A 21,551-nucleotide genomic window follows, 5' to 3' on the forward strand; every position below is an offset into this window, starting at 1 on the left:
GAAATTTATAATAATACATAAAATCAATAGCTAGTAAATACCTTTATATACTTACAAAAAAAACCCATTAATACAGGTTCTCAAAACATTATATTTTATATTCATTAAAATAAACTTCCAAGTGCCTTTTTTTTTCAAATTAAAAAATATAATTCCAACAGGAAAATAATATTTGTAAAAGAGCGTGACTTTAAAACTTATTAAATTGGCATAATAATAAATTTTCCAAACAAATATAAACAAAAGATAGCCCTCATTGAAGCTGCTATTCATTTTGAGTGGTAAAATTTTGCATACCCTAAAATACCCTATAAAAACGATGGTGTAAATTAAGTAATTTTGTTTTTAGGGTGTGAATAAAAATCATGAATTCAATGAGACTGACAGAATTACATAAAATATTTGAGAATGACAGGTCCACACAATTGAGGATAACAGATTTACATGAAAATAATATTACAGAAAATTTTATGAGATGAAGTGTTTTAAGTTTAGGCACACTTTCATAATTAGATAGCCAAGGTGGTTGATTAGTTCGTTTTAGTTAAAGTTATGAGCTATACTGTTCATCAGCAGGAAAATATTTTGAAAAGTACTTGAGAAACAGAATTTTAAACTAAAAGAAAGTCATTCCAAAATATAATTTGGTGGTAGGTGAAATATGTTACAGGCAGGAGTACATTACATAAGACAAACCGTTGCTTAGTATAGGCATCAGGTACACAAATATAATACAGGCTCAGGATCTTATGTATGGAAGGTAGAGTTTGATCAGATTATCTTTTCTTTTTTTATCAATTCTCTCTACTCTTTCTTGCAGTACAAAGTGAGCATAATCTCTTCTCTGTTTGATATCTGTTGGTGTGAGCTGTCTTTTGTAGTCCACAGGGACACAAGGTTCAGATGTTGATGCACCTGGTTTCACCTTGACCTTTGTCTTAGAGCCTGATGGTTGCATCTTATCTGTTCTTTCATTAGCCTAGATGACATAATCATTGATTTTCCTTAACATTACCTATTTTATTAAATTGCTAATCTATATATTTTTTGCAAATAACTAAATTAAAAGATTATATAATTATAGCAGGTTTTTATTCTCAGTGTAAAGCAAAAATCTCAATGACTCAATGTTTATTTAAAAAGCCAGAATATATTCTTTAGGAAATACAAAAGTAGGTTGCTTAAATAAAAATTGTGTTTTAAAATGCTGAAATCACAGATCTGGCATTTTGTAGCCAATTATTAGAAATGTTTTATTCTTAAAGGCTTAAATAACAAAGCTATAAATTATTCTGCATTACTAATGAGTATTTACATAATTTTTAAAATATTTTTCTTCAAGTTGAAATTTTTACCTGGGACATCAAAGTTGTCCTGTGCCAACTTTTAGCCTTCTCTAGATGACCAGTATACACATCACTGAGGTTTGTTGCGCTGACCAAACAGAAAATATTATCAAATGATTTCTCCAGAAAAAACTATAGGCCAACATCGTCAACAGCTAAAATACCATTCAATAAGGACAGCACTGTCAGTAAAAATGAAAACAGATTTATTCAAGCTATTTAAAATTCTGGAGAAGGATGGAAAACTGAAAGAGAACAAATTACCTTCTTGCTAATTTAATTTTTTCTAGCATCTCATCTTTGTGTTCTAGAACAGATAACCAAGGTGTACTCATTCTCAACTGCAACACAAAAATATTTGACTCGTTTAAACAGGGCTAATCTGACTTTTTAAATATATAGTAAAGATAAGGGAAGCTGTAACAAGGTCAAGTTATACATTATTTAAAGACATACTGAGAAAAATCTTTGCAAATGCTAAAATACGAAGATCACTATCAGTACTCATTTTATACCAATTAAAATATGTGGTTAAAAATAAAGTCAGGTTCTTCAAAAAAGGAAATATAAAAAAATAATTTAATTAAAAGAGTTAAATTTTAAAAATTGAATTAGGAAGAAAATCTGCTCACCTGGTTTTTGGGTAGAAGTAGTGGCATTAGTGATGGCAGTTTTGGACAATCAGTCTCAAAAGTCTTCAGAAAAATTATAAAAGCAATTTTTTACTTGGTAAAATTGTATTCAAAATAACGAATGAGCAATGAAGTTTTTAGCTAGTTACTAAACTTATCAAACACACAATGACTCAACTGAGAATTATTTCATCATTTTCTAACCAACCTTGGTTTCACTGGATCGTCCGAGTAAGTTCACGTCCAGTCTGTAAAGTAGGACTGGACTTTTGTAGCAGCTGAAGGATAGGGTCAACTGAAGCAATGAGACCAGAATTTGTCTGTAAAAATTGGAGCAGGTTGCTGTTGTCTTCAGTTAAGAGAAATAGCACAGACAACACAAGGAAGGAAAAAGCCAACCAACTTTAAATTTAAACAAGCATAGTAGTTCGACTTGAGTTACCAACACAATAAGTATCAATGCTGTGAGATAAAGGATTATTTTATCTCAAAACTAGAAATATAAAACAGACCAACCTACTTGTTGACAGACAAACCTACTTGTTGACAGACCAACCTACTTGTTGACAGGGACCATGTTGAATGACAACAGGAGACCAACTTGATGAAACCCAATGGCTGACAACAAGGCTCTGGTTTTTGTGTTGTGCCAGAGGGGGTGGACGGAGAGGTCAGTGACCTTCAGCTGGATCTCTGGTGCATGTTTGGTTATACTCATCTGTAGAAATACAAGCATTGATACATGTTTGGTTATACTCATCTGTAGAAATACAAGCATTGATACATGTTTGGTTATACTCATCTGTAGAAATACAAGCATTGATACATGTTTGGTTATACTCATCTGTAGAAATACAAGCATTGATACATGTTTGGTTATACTCATCTGTAGAAATACAAGCATTGATACATGTTTGGTTATACTCATCTGTAGAAATACAAGCATTGATACATGTTTGGTTATACTCATCTGTAGAAATACAAGCATTGATACATGTTTGGTTATACTCATCTGTAGAAATACAAGCATTGATACATGTTTGGTTATACTCATCTGTAGAAATACAAGCATTGATACATGTTTGGTTATACTCATCTGTAGAAATACAAGCATTGATACATGTTTGGTTATACTCATCTGTAGAAATACAAGCATTGATACATGTTTGGTTATACTCATCTGTAGAAATACAAGCATTGATACATGTTTGGTTATACTCATCTGTAGAAATACAAGCATTGATACATGTTTGGTTATACTCATCTGTAGAAATACAAGCATTGATACATGTTTGGTTATACTCATCTGTAGAAATACAAGCATTGATACATGTTTGGTTATACTCATCTGTAGAAATACAAGCATTGATACATGTTTGGTTATACTCATCTGTAGAAATACAAGCATTGATACATGTTTGGTTATACTCATCTGTAGAAATACAAGCATTGATACATGTTTGGTTATACTCATCTGTAGAAATACAAGCATTGATACATGTTTGGTTATACTCATCTGTAGAAATACAAGCATTGATACATGTTTGGTTATACTCATCTGTAGAAATACAAGCATTGATACATGTTTGGTTATACTCATCTGTAGAAATACAAGCATTGATACATGTTTGGTTATACTCATCTGTAGAAATACAAGCATTGATACATGTTTGGTTATACTCATCTGTAGAAATACAAGCATTGATACATGTTTGGTTATACTCATCTGTAGAAATACAAGCATTGATACATGTTTGGTTATACTCATCTGTAGAAATACAAGCATTGATACATGTTTGGTTATACTCATCTGTAGAAATACAAGCATTGATACATGTTTGGTTATACTCATCTGTAGAAATACAAGCATTGATACATGTTTGGTTATACTCATCTGTAGAAATACAAGCATTGATACATGTTTGGTTATACTCATCTGTAGAAATACAAGCATTGATACATGTTTGGTTATACTCATCTGTAGAAATACAAGCATTGAGTTCATTTTAACCTATCTTTTTGATTTAACACAGCATTTTGATTTTCACTTAACTCTGTAAGACCAGAATATTTTTACATTCCACCATAATTATTTAGGTCCCTTAATTATTTGTAAGTACCTACACCAAAAATGACTCATAACCAGTGGCGTAGCCAGGATCGTCTCAAGGGGGGGGTTCCAATTTTTACCCGGGGACAAACTTTCGATTTGCACCCCCCCCTCAAACTTTCGATTTGCACCCCCCCCTCAAACTTTCGATTTGCACCCCCCCCTCAAACTTTCGATTTGCACCCCCCCCCTCAAACTTTCGATTTGCACCCCCCTCATACTTTTTATATATACCGAGGGGTCTATGGGGGGGGTTTATGACCCCCCCTAACCCCCCCCTGCCTACGCCACTGCTCATAACAAGTAACTTTTCACTAAAAAAAAATACAATTCTGTTGGGAAAGGTAATAATACTTATTTTTTTTCATAATTTCTTAATCCTAGTAGAAAAAAGTTTCCATTTTTTTCTACCAAAATCATGGATTAGATTAGTATTATAATAATATACTTTTTTTTGTCTTCTTCTTTTTTGTTCTTAATTTTAGTGTTAGAAAGAAGGGATCTCCTCCATCACAATAAAGGATACGTGTCAACTGGTTATGCGCCATTGAGGCCATTGACTCCGATTTCAGCCTGCTTTTCTTTTTGGATTTGCTTCCACAGCCTTTGTCCAACCAAGAACAAACCACAAGGCAGCAGTTGTTTGATTTTGGAGTTGTCTCTCCTAGAAGAGTGGCTGTTCCCATCTAACGAGCCTCATCTGGGCGAGGTTTCGAACTCGAGACTTTTCGGTTTAGCAGTCATGAGCTTTACTGACTTGACCACATGGACCCCTTATAAATACTTTAATTTTCATCAATTATCCAACACAAAATGTTTAAATGCAGAATGGGGTTCTGCATAGTTAAAAAGTGCAAATGGTTTTTGTTTTTAAAAAAAATTCTTTAAAACTAACCTGAAAATGACCACTTTAGCTATATCATGCCCTAAATATACAATTAGAAACTTGGATTCAATAAACCAGTGGAGCAAATAAAAAAATATTTATGACCACTGGGAGGCCTGCAGACCGACTGCTTCGAGTGTTGTTAGTCTTAAAGAATCCAACAAACAATAAGAATCTGATTTATCTTACATATAAACTCAACAACTCACCAAATCTATTAGACATGACAGATTTTCTTGTGACAGTGGGAGGGATTCACAAACAGAAACTATACTGGTAGGACTACAAGCCAAATCTGAGAAATGTAATTAAAATCATTATTGTAAAACTAAAGAGTTAACAGTTCATTGAAAATAGAGTAATAGTAATACTGTGTTCAAATAATTGTATGCCATATATAGTTAACTGTTCACAAAAATTTAGAGTGATGCTGTGTTCAAATAACTGTATTCTCCACTACCTTTAGCTGCCTTTAAAGAGTCATAAGCAGGAATCAGCAACTCTTCTGTGTTCCAGTGTGGGAAAATGATGTATGGATTTGTCAGGTTATCTCCCCTGGGCTGAAAGTGAAAGCCCAACCACTTGAGGAACACGAGAGCCTGAGGACTTCTCTCCAGCGGGTCACTCAGCTGTGCTGGCAGCTTGTTGTTCTCTAGGGTGTGGAGGCGCTTCAGTGTTGTGTCCAACTACAAGAAAAATGTTGCCGGGCTTAGAAATGTGTGCAACAGATTTTAAGCTTAACCTTCCTATGTATTAGAGTACAGAGAGATGAAGTTCATTAGCTTCAAACTTACCAGTTCAATGAGGCCAGGAATGACCTGAGAACTTTTGTAGTTTTCTCTCAACAAGAGTTTCACATGTTCTTGTAGTGTTTCCATGTTTTCTTCCTTACTGGCAACTGAGGGTAGGAGATAGAAGCAGATCTCAATATTTAATACACAGCAATTACCATCTCAATAATTAAAATAAAATAATTCTACATCAGATACCATAAAGCCTATTTCTATAGCTAATATTGGTAGTGGATATTAGAATATTCTTGATTTTAAACTCACCTTTCTTTATCAAGAATAGTAAGTTAAATAAATCTAAACAACTTTAAAAGGATATTGTAAGACATTGAGTTATTTAAAGGTACTTTTGATTAGGATTGAATTACAGTTGAGTTAGGGTTAATTTAACTAACAATTGCCTTAAGTTTAACTTACAGTTGGGTTTGGATTAACTTAACTTACAGTTGGCTTAGGGTTAACTTAACTTACAGTTGGCTTAGGGTTAACTTAACTTACAGTTGGCTTAGGGTTAACTTAACTTACAGTTGGCTTAGGGTTAACTTAACTTACAGTTGGCTTAGGGTTAACTTAACTTACAGTTGGCTTAGGGTTAACTAAACTTACAGTTGGCTTAGACTTAACTTACAGTTGGGTACATCTGATGCAGGGTTTAACCAGGGTACAACAGAACTTTCCTCCACATCTGCCTCACACCTGTCAATCAGCTGATCCAGTTCCGCATGTCTGACCTCACTTAAGCTCACCTGGGTGTCTTTACCTATCAATGTGAAACCAGCCCAGTGGCAGACGTGATTCCACCTGAAGACCAGAGATTAAAGCTTGCAGGTTTTTACTTGAAAATGGTAGCTGCAGAGTTTTTCATTTAGCGAGATGGCATGATATGACCAAATCCTGTAACTAAATCAATCTGAACTAGATCTATGGTCAATAGGCTAAAATCTAGAAACATGGTTTTGTGAGTGATAAAATAAATTCCTACCTGGTGTCTTCTTTAACAGCCTTGACCCCATTCCTCAAGGCTTCTGATACAAATGCTGATGTTTGCAGAGTTTGGTAAAAGTGGAAGAGAAATGTGCACAGTGTGTCGTCTGGTATGGGCCATGTACACACTAGGACACACTCCGCTCCTGGTGGGATAGAAGGCAGTATGAACATGATGTTTAGTTTTGTTTCAAGTTTTACTGGTGGGATAGAAGGCAGTATGAACATGATGTTTAGTTTTGTTTCAAGTTTTACTGGTGGGATAGAAGACAGCATCAACATGATGTTTAGTTTTGTTTCAAGTTTTAGTTTTTATTTGTATAGGAAAAACCTGGCTATAGATGTTTAAATGATAAAAATAATGTTCCCCAATTATCTACTATTTAAAACTTACTACATCATTTACATAAATTCATCCATCATTTACACACATATCCATCATTTACACAAATGTATACATGATTTACAAACACTTATGCATCATTTACGCAAGAATATTCATCATTTACACATGATAATCCATCATATGCACACTTATCCATGCTTTACAAACATATCCATCATTTACATAAGATTATCCATCACCTGCAGACAGGAAGGCACTGGCCAGCTTTCGGCCACACTCCTGTTGGGCCCTGGCTGGTGAGAGGCCACAAGATGACATCACTACCAGTTTGGCCGTCAGCTTCAAGTGTTGGATGTCTGAGATGGTCACTAGGTGGGAGGAGTCACCTGATTGGTCAGTCAGATGGTGGGAGGAGTCACCTGATTGGTCAGTCTCAGGGTGGGAGGAGTCACCTGATTGGTCAGTCAGAGGGTCAGGTGTGACCAGCAGCAGACCCTCACGTAAACAAGCCCAGGTGGCTGTGGAGAAAAAAATGTTTTCAGAAGTCTATAAAACATCATCGGCTATGTAGATCTATAAAATGGGATCCAGATGTTTTCCAGAAAGACACTTGTCCAAATGCTGTTAGTCGTGTTTGTCACATGTGTTGCATTTGTGCAAGTGTCCTCCGGGCAAACAGCATTTGGGCGTTTGTCTTTTGGGAATTTATAGTCAAAATCTATGAAACATCATTGGATACATAAAACTTTTAAAAATCCACATGAATATCATGTTTACGGGAATTTAATGTACAAAAATTGACCATTATGAACAATTTCAGCTGTCTACACAAGTTAACCTACCAATATGAACAATTTCAGCTGTCTACACAAGTTAACCTACCAATATGAACAATTTCAGCTGTCTACACAAGTTAACCTACCAATATGAACTATTTCAGCTGTCAACACAAGTTAACCTACCAATATGAACAACTTCAGCTGTCTACACAAGTTAACCTACCAATATGAACTATTTCAGCTGTCTACACAAGTTAACCTACCAATATGAACAACTTCAGCTGTCTACACAAGTTAACCTACCAATATGAACAACTTCAGCTGTCAACACAAGTTAACCTACCAATATGAGCAATTTCAGCTGTCTACACAAGTTAACCTACCAATATGAACAACTTCAGCTGTCTACACAAGTTAACCTACCAATATGAACTATTTCAGCTGTCTACACAAGTTAACCTACCAATATGAACAACTTCAGCTGTCTACACAAGTTAACCTACCAATATGAACAACTTCAGCTGTCAACACAAGTTAACCTACCAATATGAGCAATTTCAGCTGTCTACACAAGTTAACCTACCAATATGAACTATTTCAGCTGTCTACACAAGTTAACCTACCAATATGAACAATTTCAGCTGTCTACACAAGTTAACCTACCAATATGAACTATTTCAGCTGTCAACACAAGTTAACCTACCAATATGAACTATTTCAGCTGTCTACACAAGTTAACCTACCAATATGAACAATTTCAGCTGTCTACACAAGTTAACCTACCAATATGAACAACTTCAGCTGTCTACACAAGTTAACCTACCAATGTGAACAACTTCAGCTGTCTACACAAGTTAACCTACCAATGTGAACAACTTCAGCTGTCTACACAAGTTAACCTACCAATATGAACAACTTCAGCTGTCTACACAAGTTAACCTACCAATATGAACAACTTCAGCTGTGTACACAAGTTAACCTACCAATATGAACAATTTCAGCTGTCTACACAAGTTGACCTACCAATATGAACAATCTCAGCTGTTGGCAATTTGTTCAACAGCTCCTGTCTAGTGGCGTGTTCACCTATGATGCAGTGAGTCCCCAGCCACTCCGCCACCAACAGCAGCTCTGTCTGTGCCTTGACCAGCTCGAGCTTAGGTGTCCAGCTCTGGTCATTGATCTTTACACTGTTGAATCATGGGAGGAAGGAAGTTAGAACTGGACAGATAATAAACAGAATTCAAAAGATTGTGTTGTAAGACAGATTTCCCTGACAATGAAGAGCGCACAGTGGAATTTAAAATATAGAATTATTCCCTCTCAGAGTAAACCAGTAACTGTTACTTATATTTTTTTCTTTCATTTTTTTTCCAAATAAACTGTAATATTAAATTAGGCCAAAACCTACACTTTTAATAATCAAAAAATTAAATCAAGCAAATACATAAAGTTACCTGTGGGGTATTTTTATTTAGATATAATACTGTTTATATTAAAACTGGATCTTTGTACAAAATCAAAAGGTAAAATTTGAAAGTTCACTCATTTTTACACATTCTGAAACTTTTTACACAAGAGACTTACACTTGAGTTATTTTTGGACTCCCAAAGACCAGGGATGTCCTCTGGTCACTGATCTGTTGAAAGGTGGGAATGGTTTGGGTAGAGGAGGTCACATCAGTGTCAGTCCATGTGCGAGTGGCTACCTTAGAATATGTGTGGGTAGCAAGTAGCTTCTCTAGTGCTACCACATGAGCTCCTGTAAGGAAATAAATTAAGGAAATAAATTTACATAATTTTACATAATTTACACAAATTTACATAATGGTATAGCACTAATCATAGCAGTGAAAAACATCACAAGAAATAAAGCAAAAAATTCTAATTCTGATAATTTAGTAGCTAATTTTTAAACATTTAATACCTGCATATTTCTGAGGTCTAACTTTTTCATTTGCATTTACATTTTTAGAGTTATTTCCCCTAGTGTTTTGGTCTGGCTGTATGGCAAGTTTTGGATTAGAGACTTCTCTCAGATTGATTGGTCCTGATGTGTCTGTGGTGTAGGACACTGTCATAGACAACATGTTAGTGAACCAGGTCTGTAGTTAATGCAATACACACATACTTTTAAAATGACAGTTAATGATTAAAATTTTATTTTATGATGGAGTTTCTAAAAAATAAATAGATTTTAATATAACCTTATGTAATTTTAAAATCTTGATTCTTTTAACAAAAATTGACAATTGTTGTTCACTAAAATATGTTTAACCATGTGACTTAACACTTAGGGAAAAGAAGTTTGTTTCAGTCGTTTGCTTACTCAATCACAGAAAACATTTGTTTAAAAAATTTAGCTGAAAGTGCAGTAATTGTATAAAATATCTCCTATGTATTACTATAATAAAATCTCCACTGTATAGCACTGTAAAAGTGAATCAAAATTTGGCATCTAATCAGTGAATTAACATTTGACATCTAATCAGTGAATCAACATTTGGCATCTAATCAGTGAATTGACATTTGACATCTAATCAGTGAATCAACATTTGGCATCTAATCAGTGAATCGACATTTGACATCTAATCAGTGAATCAACATTTGGCATCTAATCAGTGAATCAACATTTGGCATCTAATCAGTGAATCTCACTTGTGTCATCAATGGTCAGGAAGGAATTCCGGAGCTCTGGGTGTTCTCTGGTGTATTTTGAGACCCCTCCATTCCTGGCCATCTGGCGCTGGAGGTTAAGCTCATCCTGAGCTCTAAGGTAGTTGAGCTCATTGTGGATAACTTTCTCCAAAATTAGTAGACAAGATACGTAACTGATGTTAAACCTGAAAATATGTTAAGTAAATAACAAAGAATAAAAATGTAGGATATGTAGCCTGTGTTCAGGTAAAGCCCCCCCCCCCCCCCCATATACACACACACCCTCCCCACCCCCCCCACCCCCCACACATATACCCCTCACCACCCCCACCCCAAACACTGTGTCTGTTAGAAAATAAGTCACCTGTCAGAGAGGGCTTCATTTTGAACATTTTCCAAAGCCCCAAAGGGACACAACTTTAACTGTTTATCTGGTACAATCACGAGTTGGCTCCCTTGTTTGAGTGAGTTTAAAATATCTTCCACTGGTGCAATCAGAATCTCATAGAGCTGGCGAAGAGCAGATCTCTTGGTTTCTCTACTGCTAGGTCTATCAGATCTCTTGGATTCTCTACTGCTAGGTCTATCAACACTCTTTGATTCTCTACTGCTAGGTCTGTCTACAACACTCTTGGATTCTCTACTGCTAGGTCTATCAGATCTCTTGGATTCTCTACTGCTAGGTCTGTCTACAACACTCTTGGATTCTCTACTGCTAGGTCCATCAACAGTTTTGGATTCTCTACTGCTAGGTCTATCAACACTCTGAAAACAAACATTTTCTATTTCAACTTTTCAAATCAACATAGAAAGCATAATTTAACCAACTAGTTTCTTTGGAAATTAGTGTTTCAAATTAAAATAAAATTGTAGTTATTTTAGCAAATTTCAGCAATTCACTGCACTAAACTAACAAAAATAAGCTGACTTAAAAACAAAACAACATCTTAGAATGATGCCAATAAAAAAAAACATCTTAGAATGATGCCAATAAAAAAAACATCTTAGAATGATGCCAATAAAAAAACATCATCGAAGGACAATGCAGGGAGACAACTCACCTTGGTAGCTGAGGCTGATGTAGAGTCTGAAATAGTTGACCTTTGGCTTTGATTGTTTGCATTTTTGAGTGGCAGTGCCCTAGCCTCGGATGTGTGGTACAACTTTTTTGTGTCCCAGCCTTCTCTCACCTCAGCCAGCAACTCTGTTATCTAGAATAAGAATCAGTTTTATTTTAATTAGAATTAATCTTTACTTGGTAGGCATATCTATGAGGATGTACCATATTTGTGTGTTATGAAAACATGAAATTATATTTTTAAAATGTAAACAAAATAATTTACTATCTGGGAGAAAGTTTTGTTGACTGAAGATTTAGCTGAATAAAATCTTATGATTCCCTCCCCTGGAGACAACACCCACAGCAAGAGGAGATTATCCAGAAGTGAGTAGTAGAGTACTGTCCCATTTTGCTGGGAGACAATCTGTTTCAAGTGGTCAGTTTCCCACAGCTGGGGAACAAAAGTAGGTTAAAAAAATGGTGTCAATAAAAATGGTGTCTATAAAAATGGTGTCAATAAAAATGGTGTCAATAAAAATGGTGTCAATAAAAATGGTGTCAATAAAAATGGTGTCAATAAAAATGGTGTCAATAAAAATGGTGTCAATAAAAATGGTGTCAATAAAAATGGTGTCACTAAAAATGGTGTCAATAAAAATGGTGTCAATAAAAATGGTGTCAATAAAAATGGTGTCAATAAAAATGGTAGCAGCAGTCTGGGAATTATAACAAATATTTCACAAGAAGTAGCAGCATCAGCAAAAGGTTAATTACTTGTACCATTAAAAAGAAAATTTTGCCACAAAGTTGACATCACTACACAACAGAGTTTGTACAAACATGTATTGTCTTAAGCCATGATATGGAAGTAAAAAGAAACAAACTGGAAATTGTATTCACTTGATGTGGGATGGGTGGAGGGAATAGAAGATGGATAGTAACATTTATGTCAATAGACAAAGTTAGAAGTTGAAAACATAAGCTTAAAAAACATGGGATTAAAACATCACAAATAAATTTAATTGCTAATGCATGGTGTAGGTGTTAACACTCTTGAAAAAAAAATGTTTAAAGATGTTTTCTATACTAAGATGTAAAATAATCTTAAGAATTATTTTTTAACTATTTTTTTGTTTTTAATTATTTCTCCTTTTTCAGGATCTTATATTTAAAATTAAATAAATTGCACTGATTAAAACTCCAATGGCAGAGTAAACTAAAAAAAACTAAATTACTTCACTGCAAGAATCCAAACTGTGGTTACTGGCACGATAGTTAGACTGAAAGTGTGGAACTGAGAGCAGGCCACGCTTGCGGTGGGCCTCCGCGTACTGAAGACAACCTAACTTGTTGGACATTGATGCCAGTACAGTTTGCATCCCATCATAACATTGTCCAAGCTGCTGTTCGTAAACTTCAGGGCAATGAGAGTTCTCTTCTAGGTGCTGATTCACTTTTTTCTCTTCAAGAAAAAGTTTGTTTTATATTAGCTAATTTATTGAAAACATCTAAATATACTGATAATAAAATATGTATAGCCCTAATTTAGAACTGTTTGATTTTTATCATATTTTGTTTCTGATGGTTATCCAGTTTTATTCTTTTATCATAAAGGAAGGTTTACCAAAATATGGAATCAGTTGATAATGAATAGAATTTTACCAAAATACGGAATCAGTTGATAATGAATAGAATTTTACCAAAATACGGAATCAGTTGATAATGAATAGAATTTTACCAAAATACGGAATCAGTTGATAATGAATAGAATTTTACCAAAATACGGAATCAGTTGATAATGAATAGAATTTTACCAAAATACGGAATCAGTTGATAATGAATAGAATTTTACCAAAATACGGAATCAGTTGATAATGAATAGAATTTTACCAAAATACGGAATCAGTTGATAATGAATAGAATTTTACCAAAATATGGAATTAGCTTGATGAAAGTTTTCTGAGCTTCTTCTCTCTCCGTGTACTGTGTTGAATCCTTATTGATGCAAGCAATGCTGAACTCTGCCAGAGTTTCTATGTCTGGCAGGCCAAATCTTTGAGCCAAACTCAATGCCTGGCTATAGAAAATAAACATTGTTGTGCTATTTTTGTTATCTGCTTCTAGTTATCTGTTTCTTTCTTAGAGAACCAAGTAGAAAATAATTGACATAATACAATAGGAAAAAACAGAGCAAATACAATAGACACAAACTGACTAAATTACCTATAACAGACACTATTTGATACAATAGAAAATTGCTTTAATAAAATAAGCAATGATTTATCACAAGACATAAAAGAGCTCTTTTTTTTGTAATTTCAATTTAACAATAAAAAATTACATTTCAACTATTCCTGTCAGATAAACAAAACAATCAGTTATATTTGAACATGAAAATAGAGGAATAAATTTTATTGACAAGTTACGTAAGTTTGATAAATTTCTAATCAAAAGATAGTTTGATAACTCTCTAATCCCAAATGAACCAAAAGACAGTTACTTGTAATAATACAAACTGTACTGCAGCTGTCCCAGCTGTTTGTAAGCTGCGGCCAGTTTACAGCGGGCCATGGTGTCCGCTGCGTTGTCCCGGCTCTGGACCATGGCCAACACTTGGTTGTAGTGGTCAATGGCCAGCCTGGTGGGAATTATTACATGCAGGTTAATTAGTGCAATAGCCATCACCACTTTACTGCTTCTACCTACAGCAGCATGTTAGCATTAAGAGAATACTATTGTATTGAATATTTTGTATTAAGGAGTTATAAAAAGTGTAATACTCATAGTCTCCTTTCAAACATAATGTGTCTCCCATCATTTCATGGGCCAGCACCATCATCCTGCGATCCTTCAATCTTGTGGCCATCTCAATGTGTTTGTTATGGAAGTCCAGGGAATCTTGCCAGTTTTTTAAAGCAGCATTCACACTTGCCAGGGAGCTGATGGAACAGTCAACCATTTTGTTTTGTTCACATTATTTCAATCACACATGCATTAATTTAACATCTTAAATAACATAAGTTTACATTTTAGAAATAATTGTATTTTATCCTCAAAAAGGAAAAAAATTCTGATATTTTCATTACATTAATTATTATAAATTATTGCATACACCTACAAACAAAACTTTTTTTAAATCCTAAGAACCCATATAAGAGCACTAGCTGCATACCCATGCTACGCCCTGGTGAATCTTTTTTAAATGTACCAACTTATATTATAGATACTTAGTTTCTTTTTAATTTCCCAGTTTATTCGTAGATCAGACTTACCCATAAGCCTGGCCAATACTTTTCTGATTACCACTGCTTTGTGAGAGTGAGAGAAATTCTCTGTAGCATGAGAGAGCTTCAACATGGTTGCCTGCATTTTTATTGATTTGTTAAAAGATTTTACTAGGGCCATTTTCCATTATATAGGAAACTAAATACAGATATCAAATTGCTAGGAAACGATGTATACATTTTTGTAAAAAAGCTGTACTATAGGCTTATTACTAAAACACTTTGGTTAGAAATAGATCTAGAGGGCAGACAGCAAATAGATTGAAAGGATGTTATGAACAAGTTACCTAAAACTTCATTCAACATTCCAGTATTGTGGAGAGAGTCTGCTACTTGTTTTACTGGCATTCCAAACTTTTTTGTCAGCTCCATGTAGCTAAATAATGGCAACACAAAAAGTTCAACAGCTTCATAGTTGCATTGATCTATTACTTATACTACATATTGGCTCTGTATTTTTTTTTTAATTAACATCTAACAATTCTGGATATTATCAGTTCTACACCATTCAAATTGTCACTGATTCCAAACCAGGATTCCACAAAAATTTTAATATTTGATTTTGTAATAGATGTTAATCCTTTGGAATTAAATTCTTTGGAATTGCAAAACACTTTTTAAAAAACATTTTACATTCAAGTGAATCCAGATAGCTTCTGTGTTTTTTTTTTCAAATTTTTTCAAAAAGAGTGCAGCATGCACAATAAGTTATCTAAAAAACATATCATTACCTGAAATAAATTTTTTAATTGTTCAAATTGATTTAAAAATAGAATTAAAACCATGAGCTACTCACATCTTGGCGTGAGTGGCAGCTGATGTAACATTGCTGATAGTTTTGTATGCTATGCTCAAGTTGAGGTGGATACCACACTGGAGCTCTTTTGTCCAGAAGTCTGGCATGCTCAGCTCTGCTCCCCCCTCCCTTAGCTCTGACTTGAGATGTAAAAGTTTCTCATAAAATAGGATGGCTTGGTGGGTGTCGCCATTCTCAAGATGGAGTGTTGCGATGTTCACCAGTGCCTTCGTCTGATATTCCTGGAGTTCACACAAAAATTTTAAAAGTTGAGTTCTGTTCGTATCATGCTGATTACATTTTTATAGTATTAAAATTATTGAAGGATAAGTTAAAAAAGATAACTGTTTTTTGACACTTTTTCTAAATCATTTATTCTGAGCTATACATTTTCAGCTCATGATCCCTAAAAATATTAAAAACTTTTTACTGCATGCTGTGATATTCAGAATGAAAGTATTTTGATCTTTTTCACAATTTTTTCCTTAGAACTAATAGAGATGTAGGATATAAGAATTACTTGTTCATGGGTGGCAACAGCAATACTCAAGCACTCCTGGTATAAGCCAATGGCAGCCTGGATGTGTAACAGCTGAGAGTGGGCGTTGGCTAATGTTAGCAGAACTCTCATGGTTATTCCCTTCTGGTTGGTCTGGAATTTTCTAGAAGACTCTAGGACACTAATGCAGGCTTCATATTTCTTGTGTTGGTAGAGGAAAACTCCAATTTCACTTAGTTTTTCATAGGGCTCCATGACTACACAAGAGATATTGTTAAATATTATAATTTTTTCATGGCATAACTTCATAACAACAATGTATATTAAAAATAAACATGAATATTTCCAATAGTGTACACTATGTTTTTTTTTTTAAATAAACATTTTAACTAATTTGATTTGCAGGTTTGTTTTCTAATTTGTTCACTAATTAGTCCAAGAAGCATATCTTCACCACACAAATTATGTAACCAATAATAATTATATAAACATAAATAACAACAAATGAACAAACAATAAAAAGATCAAGTTACAACTCCCAACAATTGTTATGTTTAAAATAATAAAACTTTTCAAAGACAAAGAGTACACTCAAGGAATTTTTAAAAATGGAAAGTTTACTTTTCAAACTTTTTGTGATTTCTGCTGGTAACTGACACATTTTTGAAACAGTTGACACAATGTGGTTGCATATTTTGTCTGCATTATCAGAATCCAGGTTTAGAGCTGATATAAAAACATCCAAGGCTGATTTGTACATGTTCATTTTCTGGTAGCACATGCCTTGCAACAGACGACCCTGTGGACATTTTAAGCCAATCAGATGACAGTGAAGGTTTTAAACCAATCAGATGACATTGAAGGTTTTAAGCAAATCAGATGACAACTTTTATATTTTGATTCGGTAGTAAAAAGTAATGCATCCACATTGTATGTCAAATTATTTAAAATTTATAGCTTTAAATTGCTTTTTCATAAGTAAACAGTTAATGTGTGTAGTCTTATTGTAATTCAATCCTGTCTTATTATTTTCAAGTCTTCAATCATTATGGCTACAATTAGGGTTGGAACTAAGTAGGCCTACAGTCTGAAGGTTAATTTTAGTGCAGCATCATAGTTTTAAGTAGGCTATTATAACTTAAAATATAGACTTCAATAAATAAGAATTTGAGATGGAAGGGGACTTAAAAAACGATCTCAAAAGCGTATGTGTTAAGCCAGCTAACTTGTGTTGGGTTAACTAACCTTTGAACTGTTGGGTTAACTAACCTTTTGAACTGTTGGGTTAACTAACCTTTGAACTGTTAGGATCTAAAGTTAACACAGCATCAGCATCTGCAAGAGCTTCTGCTGTTTTTCCTTGCTGTAAATAGACCAAAGCTCTGGCCTGCAAAACCTCAACATCTTTTGAATCAATTTCTAGAGCTTCATTATAGCACTGTAGAGCTTCACTGAAGTCTGAGGTTTTAGCAGCTCGAATACCTTGATTGTGAAGGGACTTTACCTATAGGTAGTAATGACAAGTTAGATATTACATTTTGGACAATATCCCCATGAAGTGATGCAGGGGCGTAGCGAGGGGGGGGGGGGGGGTGCGGACCGCACCGGGTGACACCATTTAGGGGGGTGACACCAAGGCAAAAAAAAAGCAAAATATATAGAGAAAAACTTGAGGAGGGGGGGTGGAAATCGAAAGTTTGAGGGGGGGGGGGGTGCAAATCGAAAACTTGAGGGGGGGCGCAAAATTGAAAATTTGTCCCCGGGAAGTGCCGCACCGGGTGACACCCGACCTCGCTACGCCACTGATGTGATGGCATAAATTAATACAGATAATCAATAAAACTTTAACAAAACCTAAACAAATGCTAATCTAACAGTATCAAGCTAGGTTTACAGACTAAAATCATTCAGACGTCTCAGAGTTCACCTAGCTCTGATGTGTACATGGCCAGATAGAGATAGTAGGAGTGGCTGGGCAAGATGCTGGCCTAACGTTTCTTTCATTTGTTATGGTGATTTATATTTCATCAGCTCATATTGACCATCAGGTATGAAACTATAAGAGTGATGTAGCTTATTTACTTGTTCCTAAACCAGACAGTCATTTGATGCAATCTCATGGATGTTTGAAAATTAGATGTAAAAAAGCTCAAACTGCTTTAGATGGAGTGAAGATGACCCAGACCCAAATCATGTTTAAATCTTTAAATTCTATTCCATTTTCTTATTAGTTATGTGGCCAAGACTCCAACCATTCAACTTATTAAATTCCCTTATACTTTCCTCATTAAAGACCATGTCAGTCTAGCTATACATAGTAACATTTTTTATCTAGTCAAGTGTTAATCTGCCCTATGTTTTTGTCTAGTGTTTTTTTCCCAGTATGATGTATTAAAATATAATGTCCAGAAATTTTTGGCCATGTCTGCATTTTGTCTGGTCTGTATTGTGTCTGGATCATCTTCTCTAAAGTGTTAATAGATGGCTTAAGAACCAACAAGAAAGTCACCAGTCAGTATATAAATGATGGTTCAGATGAAAACCTCACAGCAAGATAGCTGTGAACCAAATTGATGGAAGTAGCTGTACAAGAGATACTTATCCCTTTTAAGAATATTCTATAATACACACTAAATATTTCTATTAAGGAATATTTTAAAACAAAAAGACATAATCCCTGCCATTGTAATCAAACAAATTAAAACAAATACCTCATTAATCTCCTCGGCTTCACTGATTGTTTCATTGCCATCTGTTAAGCTGTGTAGACTATGTGCTCGTAAAACAGAGGGTGTGTATGGGCCAAGTCTTTCCATACTCCTGAATTACTGATTAAATAGTGCTTGAAAGCAAAGAGGACTGTTCTTCATTGAGATCCATTATTTTGCAACAGACCTATAGAAAGATTTTCATTTATAAAATAAAAACTTGGTGTTAAATATTCATACTATCAAGTAACAACTAGAATATGATCTTATTTGCATTGCAGACAATGTTTGGTACAGGTTTCAGAACTTGTTAGATGGTGATAGGCTTATTCAGTGGCAATTTGGGTAGACCCTACTATAAATTTTTAAATAATAGGGCCATATATTTGTTTAACTTGGGGGTGTAGTTTTTTTACTTGTATATTTCATGAGATAAGAAGACTGATTTAATACAGTTTATAATGCAGAACTACTTAACTACTTAGTACTTATTAAATAAAGTCAATTTCTGAATTAGTTTTAAACTTAAGACTTGATGTCTGACTTAAGTGTCCAATCCTGCCCTCCATCTCCTGTAAGCTGGGTTGTGATCATATTTGTAATAATAATAATATTAAATAATAAATATTCATATTAGTCATTACTAATTTTAATTTATTATTACCTAAGACTTAAGCCCTAAGGTAAGGCTAATTATTTTAATATTTACTAATTATAACTATTAAGAATCTTAATTTAAGATTGTTTTATAAGTTTTATTCACAACTTATTATTTTCATTTTAATAATATTGTAAATAGTTATTGTTGATTGATTGATTTTGTCAGTCAGTGTGTGCATAGGCACAGTCACAAACAAGTGAAACAACAGTCTGACTCAGTCACAGTGTCACAGTGAGTGTGTACTGTGAACTGTGCAGAGTAGTAAGTAGTAGTGTGTACTAGTACTAGATCTAGTGATGTTTTAATGTAGGTAGTCACGACTGTCACAAGCTCAAGTTTCTGCTAGATCTAGACTCTTTATATACTATATAGTAGTATATAGAGTTCTCTCTTCGAAATGGTTTTTGTTTGATAATCAGCACTTTATAAATTTATTAACATATGTTGTACAATTATTACATTTGTGAAGTTTTGCTTAGTTTTTGAATTCCAAGCATTTAGAAAAGAGATCAGGTGCCATTTTGTATCTATGTAAAACAATAATAATGTTCCGGTGAACCAGGAAAATATGACCCGTTTTATTTTAATTAAGTAGTAAAACTTCTGAAACCTTTCTCAAAAGTTACTGGATTAAAGTCGAGTGGATGAAAAATCTTTCTTTTTAAAATGACAAAGTGGCTGTGTTAAATCAATCACATAGCCTCTGTTGTGCGCAAATTGTAAGAACACATTTTTTTTTTTTGCAGCAGGCCAACCGTGTTAGGGTGGGGGTTACGTTTGTTTTTTAAAGTGTTTAATGAAAAAAAATTACACGCTCCTCGAGGGAGCCGCTCTAACTGTACAGCAAAACGTGTCTCTATTAAAACTTTCCCCATCATTTTATTTTAGTCGCCCTTCTTTTGAGTCGTCTCCAGGGGTGGGTCTGACTATTGTGATGATGTGTTACTGAGGAGAGGGGTGCGGGTTAAGGAATTGTGACACAACAAATGAAGTATATTTATCTTAGTGTAGGGGTGGAGCTTGCTAATCGTTTTGTGAGTAGGGACAGTGAGAAGTGTCAGACTCACAGCCCCCACCCCAGGGGACGAGATAAGTGACCCTCTCGTAGGGAGTCAGGTGACCACCTTGAAAGATGGGCTGATGTACTGACAGTTTCCTATCTAGTCCAATAGTAAAAAAATAATTTCCATGTTATACAATTGTTATATATTTAGCCCCCAGCTTGTAAAAGATCCTTGAGATATAACCACTATTTTATTTCCACAAATTTTTGTGATTGTTTCTTATATTAAGGATACAAGATACCCATGTTTTCGATAAAAAAATAATTTTGCTCCCCAAAATTTTTATTTCTTAATTCGGTACTAATACCTTTTATCTATCTAACCCGAACATTTCTGACTTCTACGCCTTACGGTTATCTGTTTATTGCCATGTGAAACATGGTACCCCCCCCGGCAAGTTTTCACACTACTACGTGGACAGCGGCTATCTTCGAGCGGGTATTACATCATTTATTGCCCGCGAGGCACCATAAACTTTACAGCAATCTAAGGGCCAAGCACTCGTGTACCCGCTGGTGTAGTGACATTTTCTTTTGTTCTACAAATAAGTGGGATAAACGTTGTTTTCTACCAAGTAAAATTTAATGTCAAACTCCATATATGGGCATGTGCGTAAACATTATGAATGGGAAGAGATTCATTGATACCTTTGACCAATCATACAATATTACAGTAAATCAAAATAATCTGCGATAGGTTGCAACTAACCACGTGTGCTAGGCAGCCATCTTGTTTCTAGATAAACAAAACAATCGCCAGTCTTGTTTGTTTACATCATTAGCGTATACTCTTCTATTTGTTGTTTTAAAGTTATAGAACAAAATTAAGTTTAATAATTGAAACTTTACCAACAAATGTACTGTTGATTGTCACTGGAACAATATTAAACACTGTTTCGTACGCTTTATTATACTAAGCTGAAACAATGCGTCATGGACATGTCTGTC

At 34.5% G+C, this 21,551-nt stretch overlaps 1 protein-coding gene across 1 annotated transcript; it reads right to left on the bottom strand.

The window, feature by feature from the left end:
- Window positions 1–127: 127 nt before the first annotated feature.
- On the bottom strand, window positions 128–20,064 carry LOC131936837 (tetratricopeptide repeat protein 28-like). The gene is made up of 31 exons (XM_059293929.1): window positions 20,000–20,064; window positions 18,883–19,066; window positions 17,466–17,675; window positions 16,793–16,970; window positions 16,193–16,428; window positions 15,673–15,914; window positions 15,164–15,252; window positions 14,865–14,955; window positions 14,373–14,531; window positions 14,093–14,230; window positions 13,521–13,669; window positions 12,828–13,054; window positions 11,876–12,043; window positions 11,594–11,743; window positions 10,897–11,297; window positions 10,533–10,717; window positions 9,802–9,948; window positions 9,462–9,636; window positions 8,898–9,064; window positions 7,335–7,613; window positions 6,748–6,895; window positions 6,394–6,566; window positions 5,769–5,872; window positions 5,435–5,660; window positions 5,184–5,269; window positions 2,539–2,696; window positions 2,187–2,298; window positions 1,979–2,041; window positions 1,611–1,687; window positions 1,356–1,434; window positions 128–979 (listed from the first exon to the last, which is right to left on the bottom strand). The coding sequence occupies exons 2-31, from the start codon at window positions 18,985–18,987 to the stop codon at window positions 740–742; spliced, it is 4,962 nt and encodes a 1,653-aa protein (XP_059149912.1). The 5' UTR covers window positions 18,988–19,066; window positions 20,000–20,064; the 3' UTR covers window positions 128–739.
- Window positions 20,065–21,551: the final 1,487 nt, after the last annotated feature.

The sequence above is a fragment of the Physella acuta genome, unplaced genomic scaffold, assembly GCF_028476545.2.
Source record: "Physella acuta isolate Inbredline_101_S28 unplaced genomic scaffold, ASM2847654v3 ptg000189l, whole genome shotgun sequence".
NCBI classification, from domain to species: domain Eukaryota; kingdom Metazoa; phylum Mollusca; class Gastropoda; family Physidae; genus Physella; species Physella acuta.

Excerpts from the sequence above, each read along its gene's own strand:
- LOC131936837 (XM_059293929.1), bottom strand. The coding sequence starts at position 18,987 with ATGGAAAGACTTGGCCCATACACACCCTCTGTTTTACGAGCACATAGT. Across the intron at positions 9,637-9,801 it reads TAGACCTCAGAAATATGCAG|GAGCTCATGTGGTAGCACTA; the intron begins GTATTAAATGTT and ends ATTTCCTTACAG. Across the intron at positions 1,435-1,610 it reads AAAATTAAATTAGCAAGAAG|CGCAACAAACCTCAGTGATG; the intron begins GTAATTTGTTCT and ends CTGTTTGGTCAG.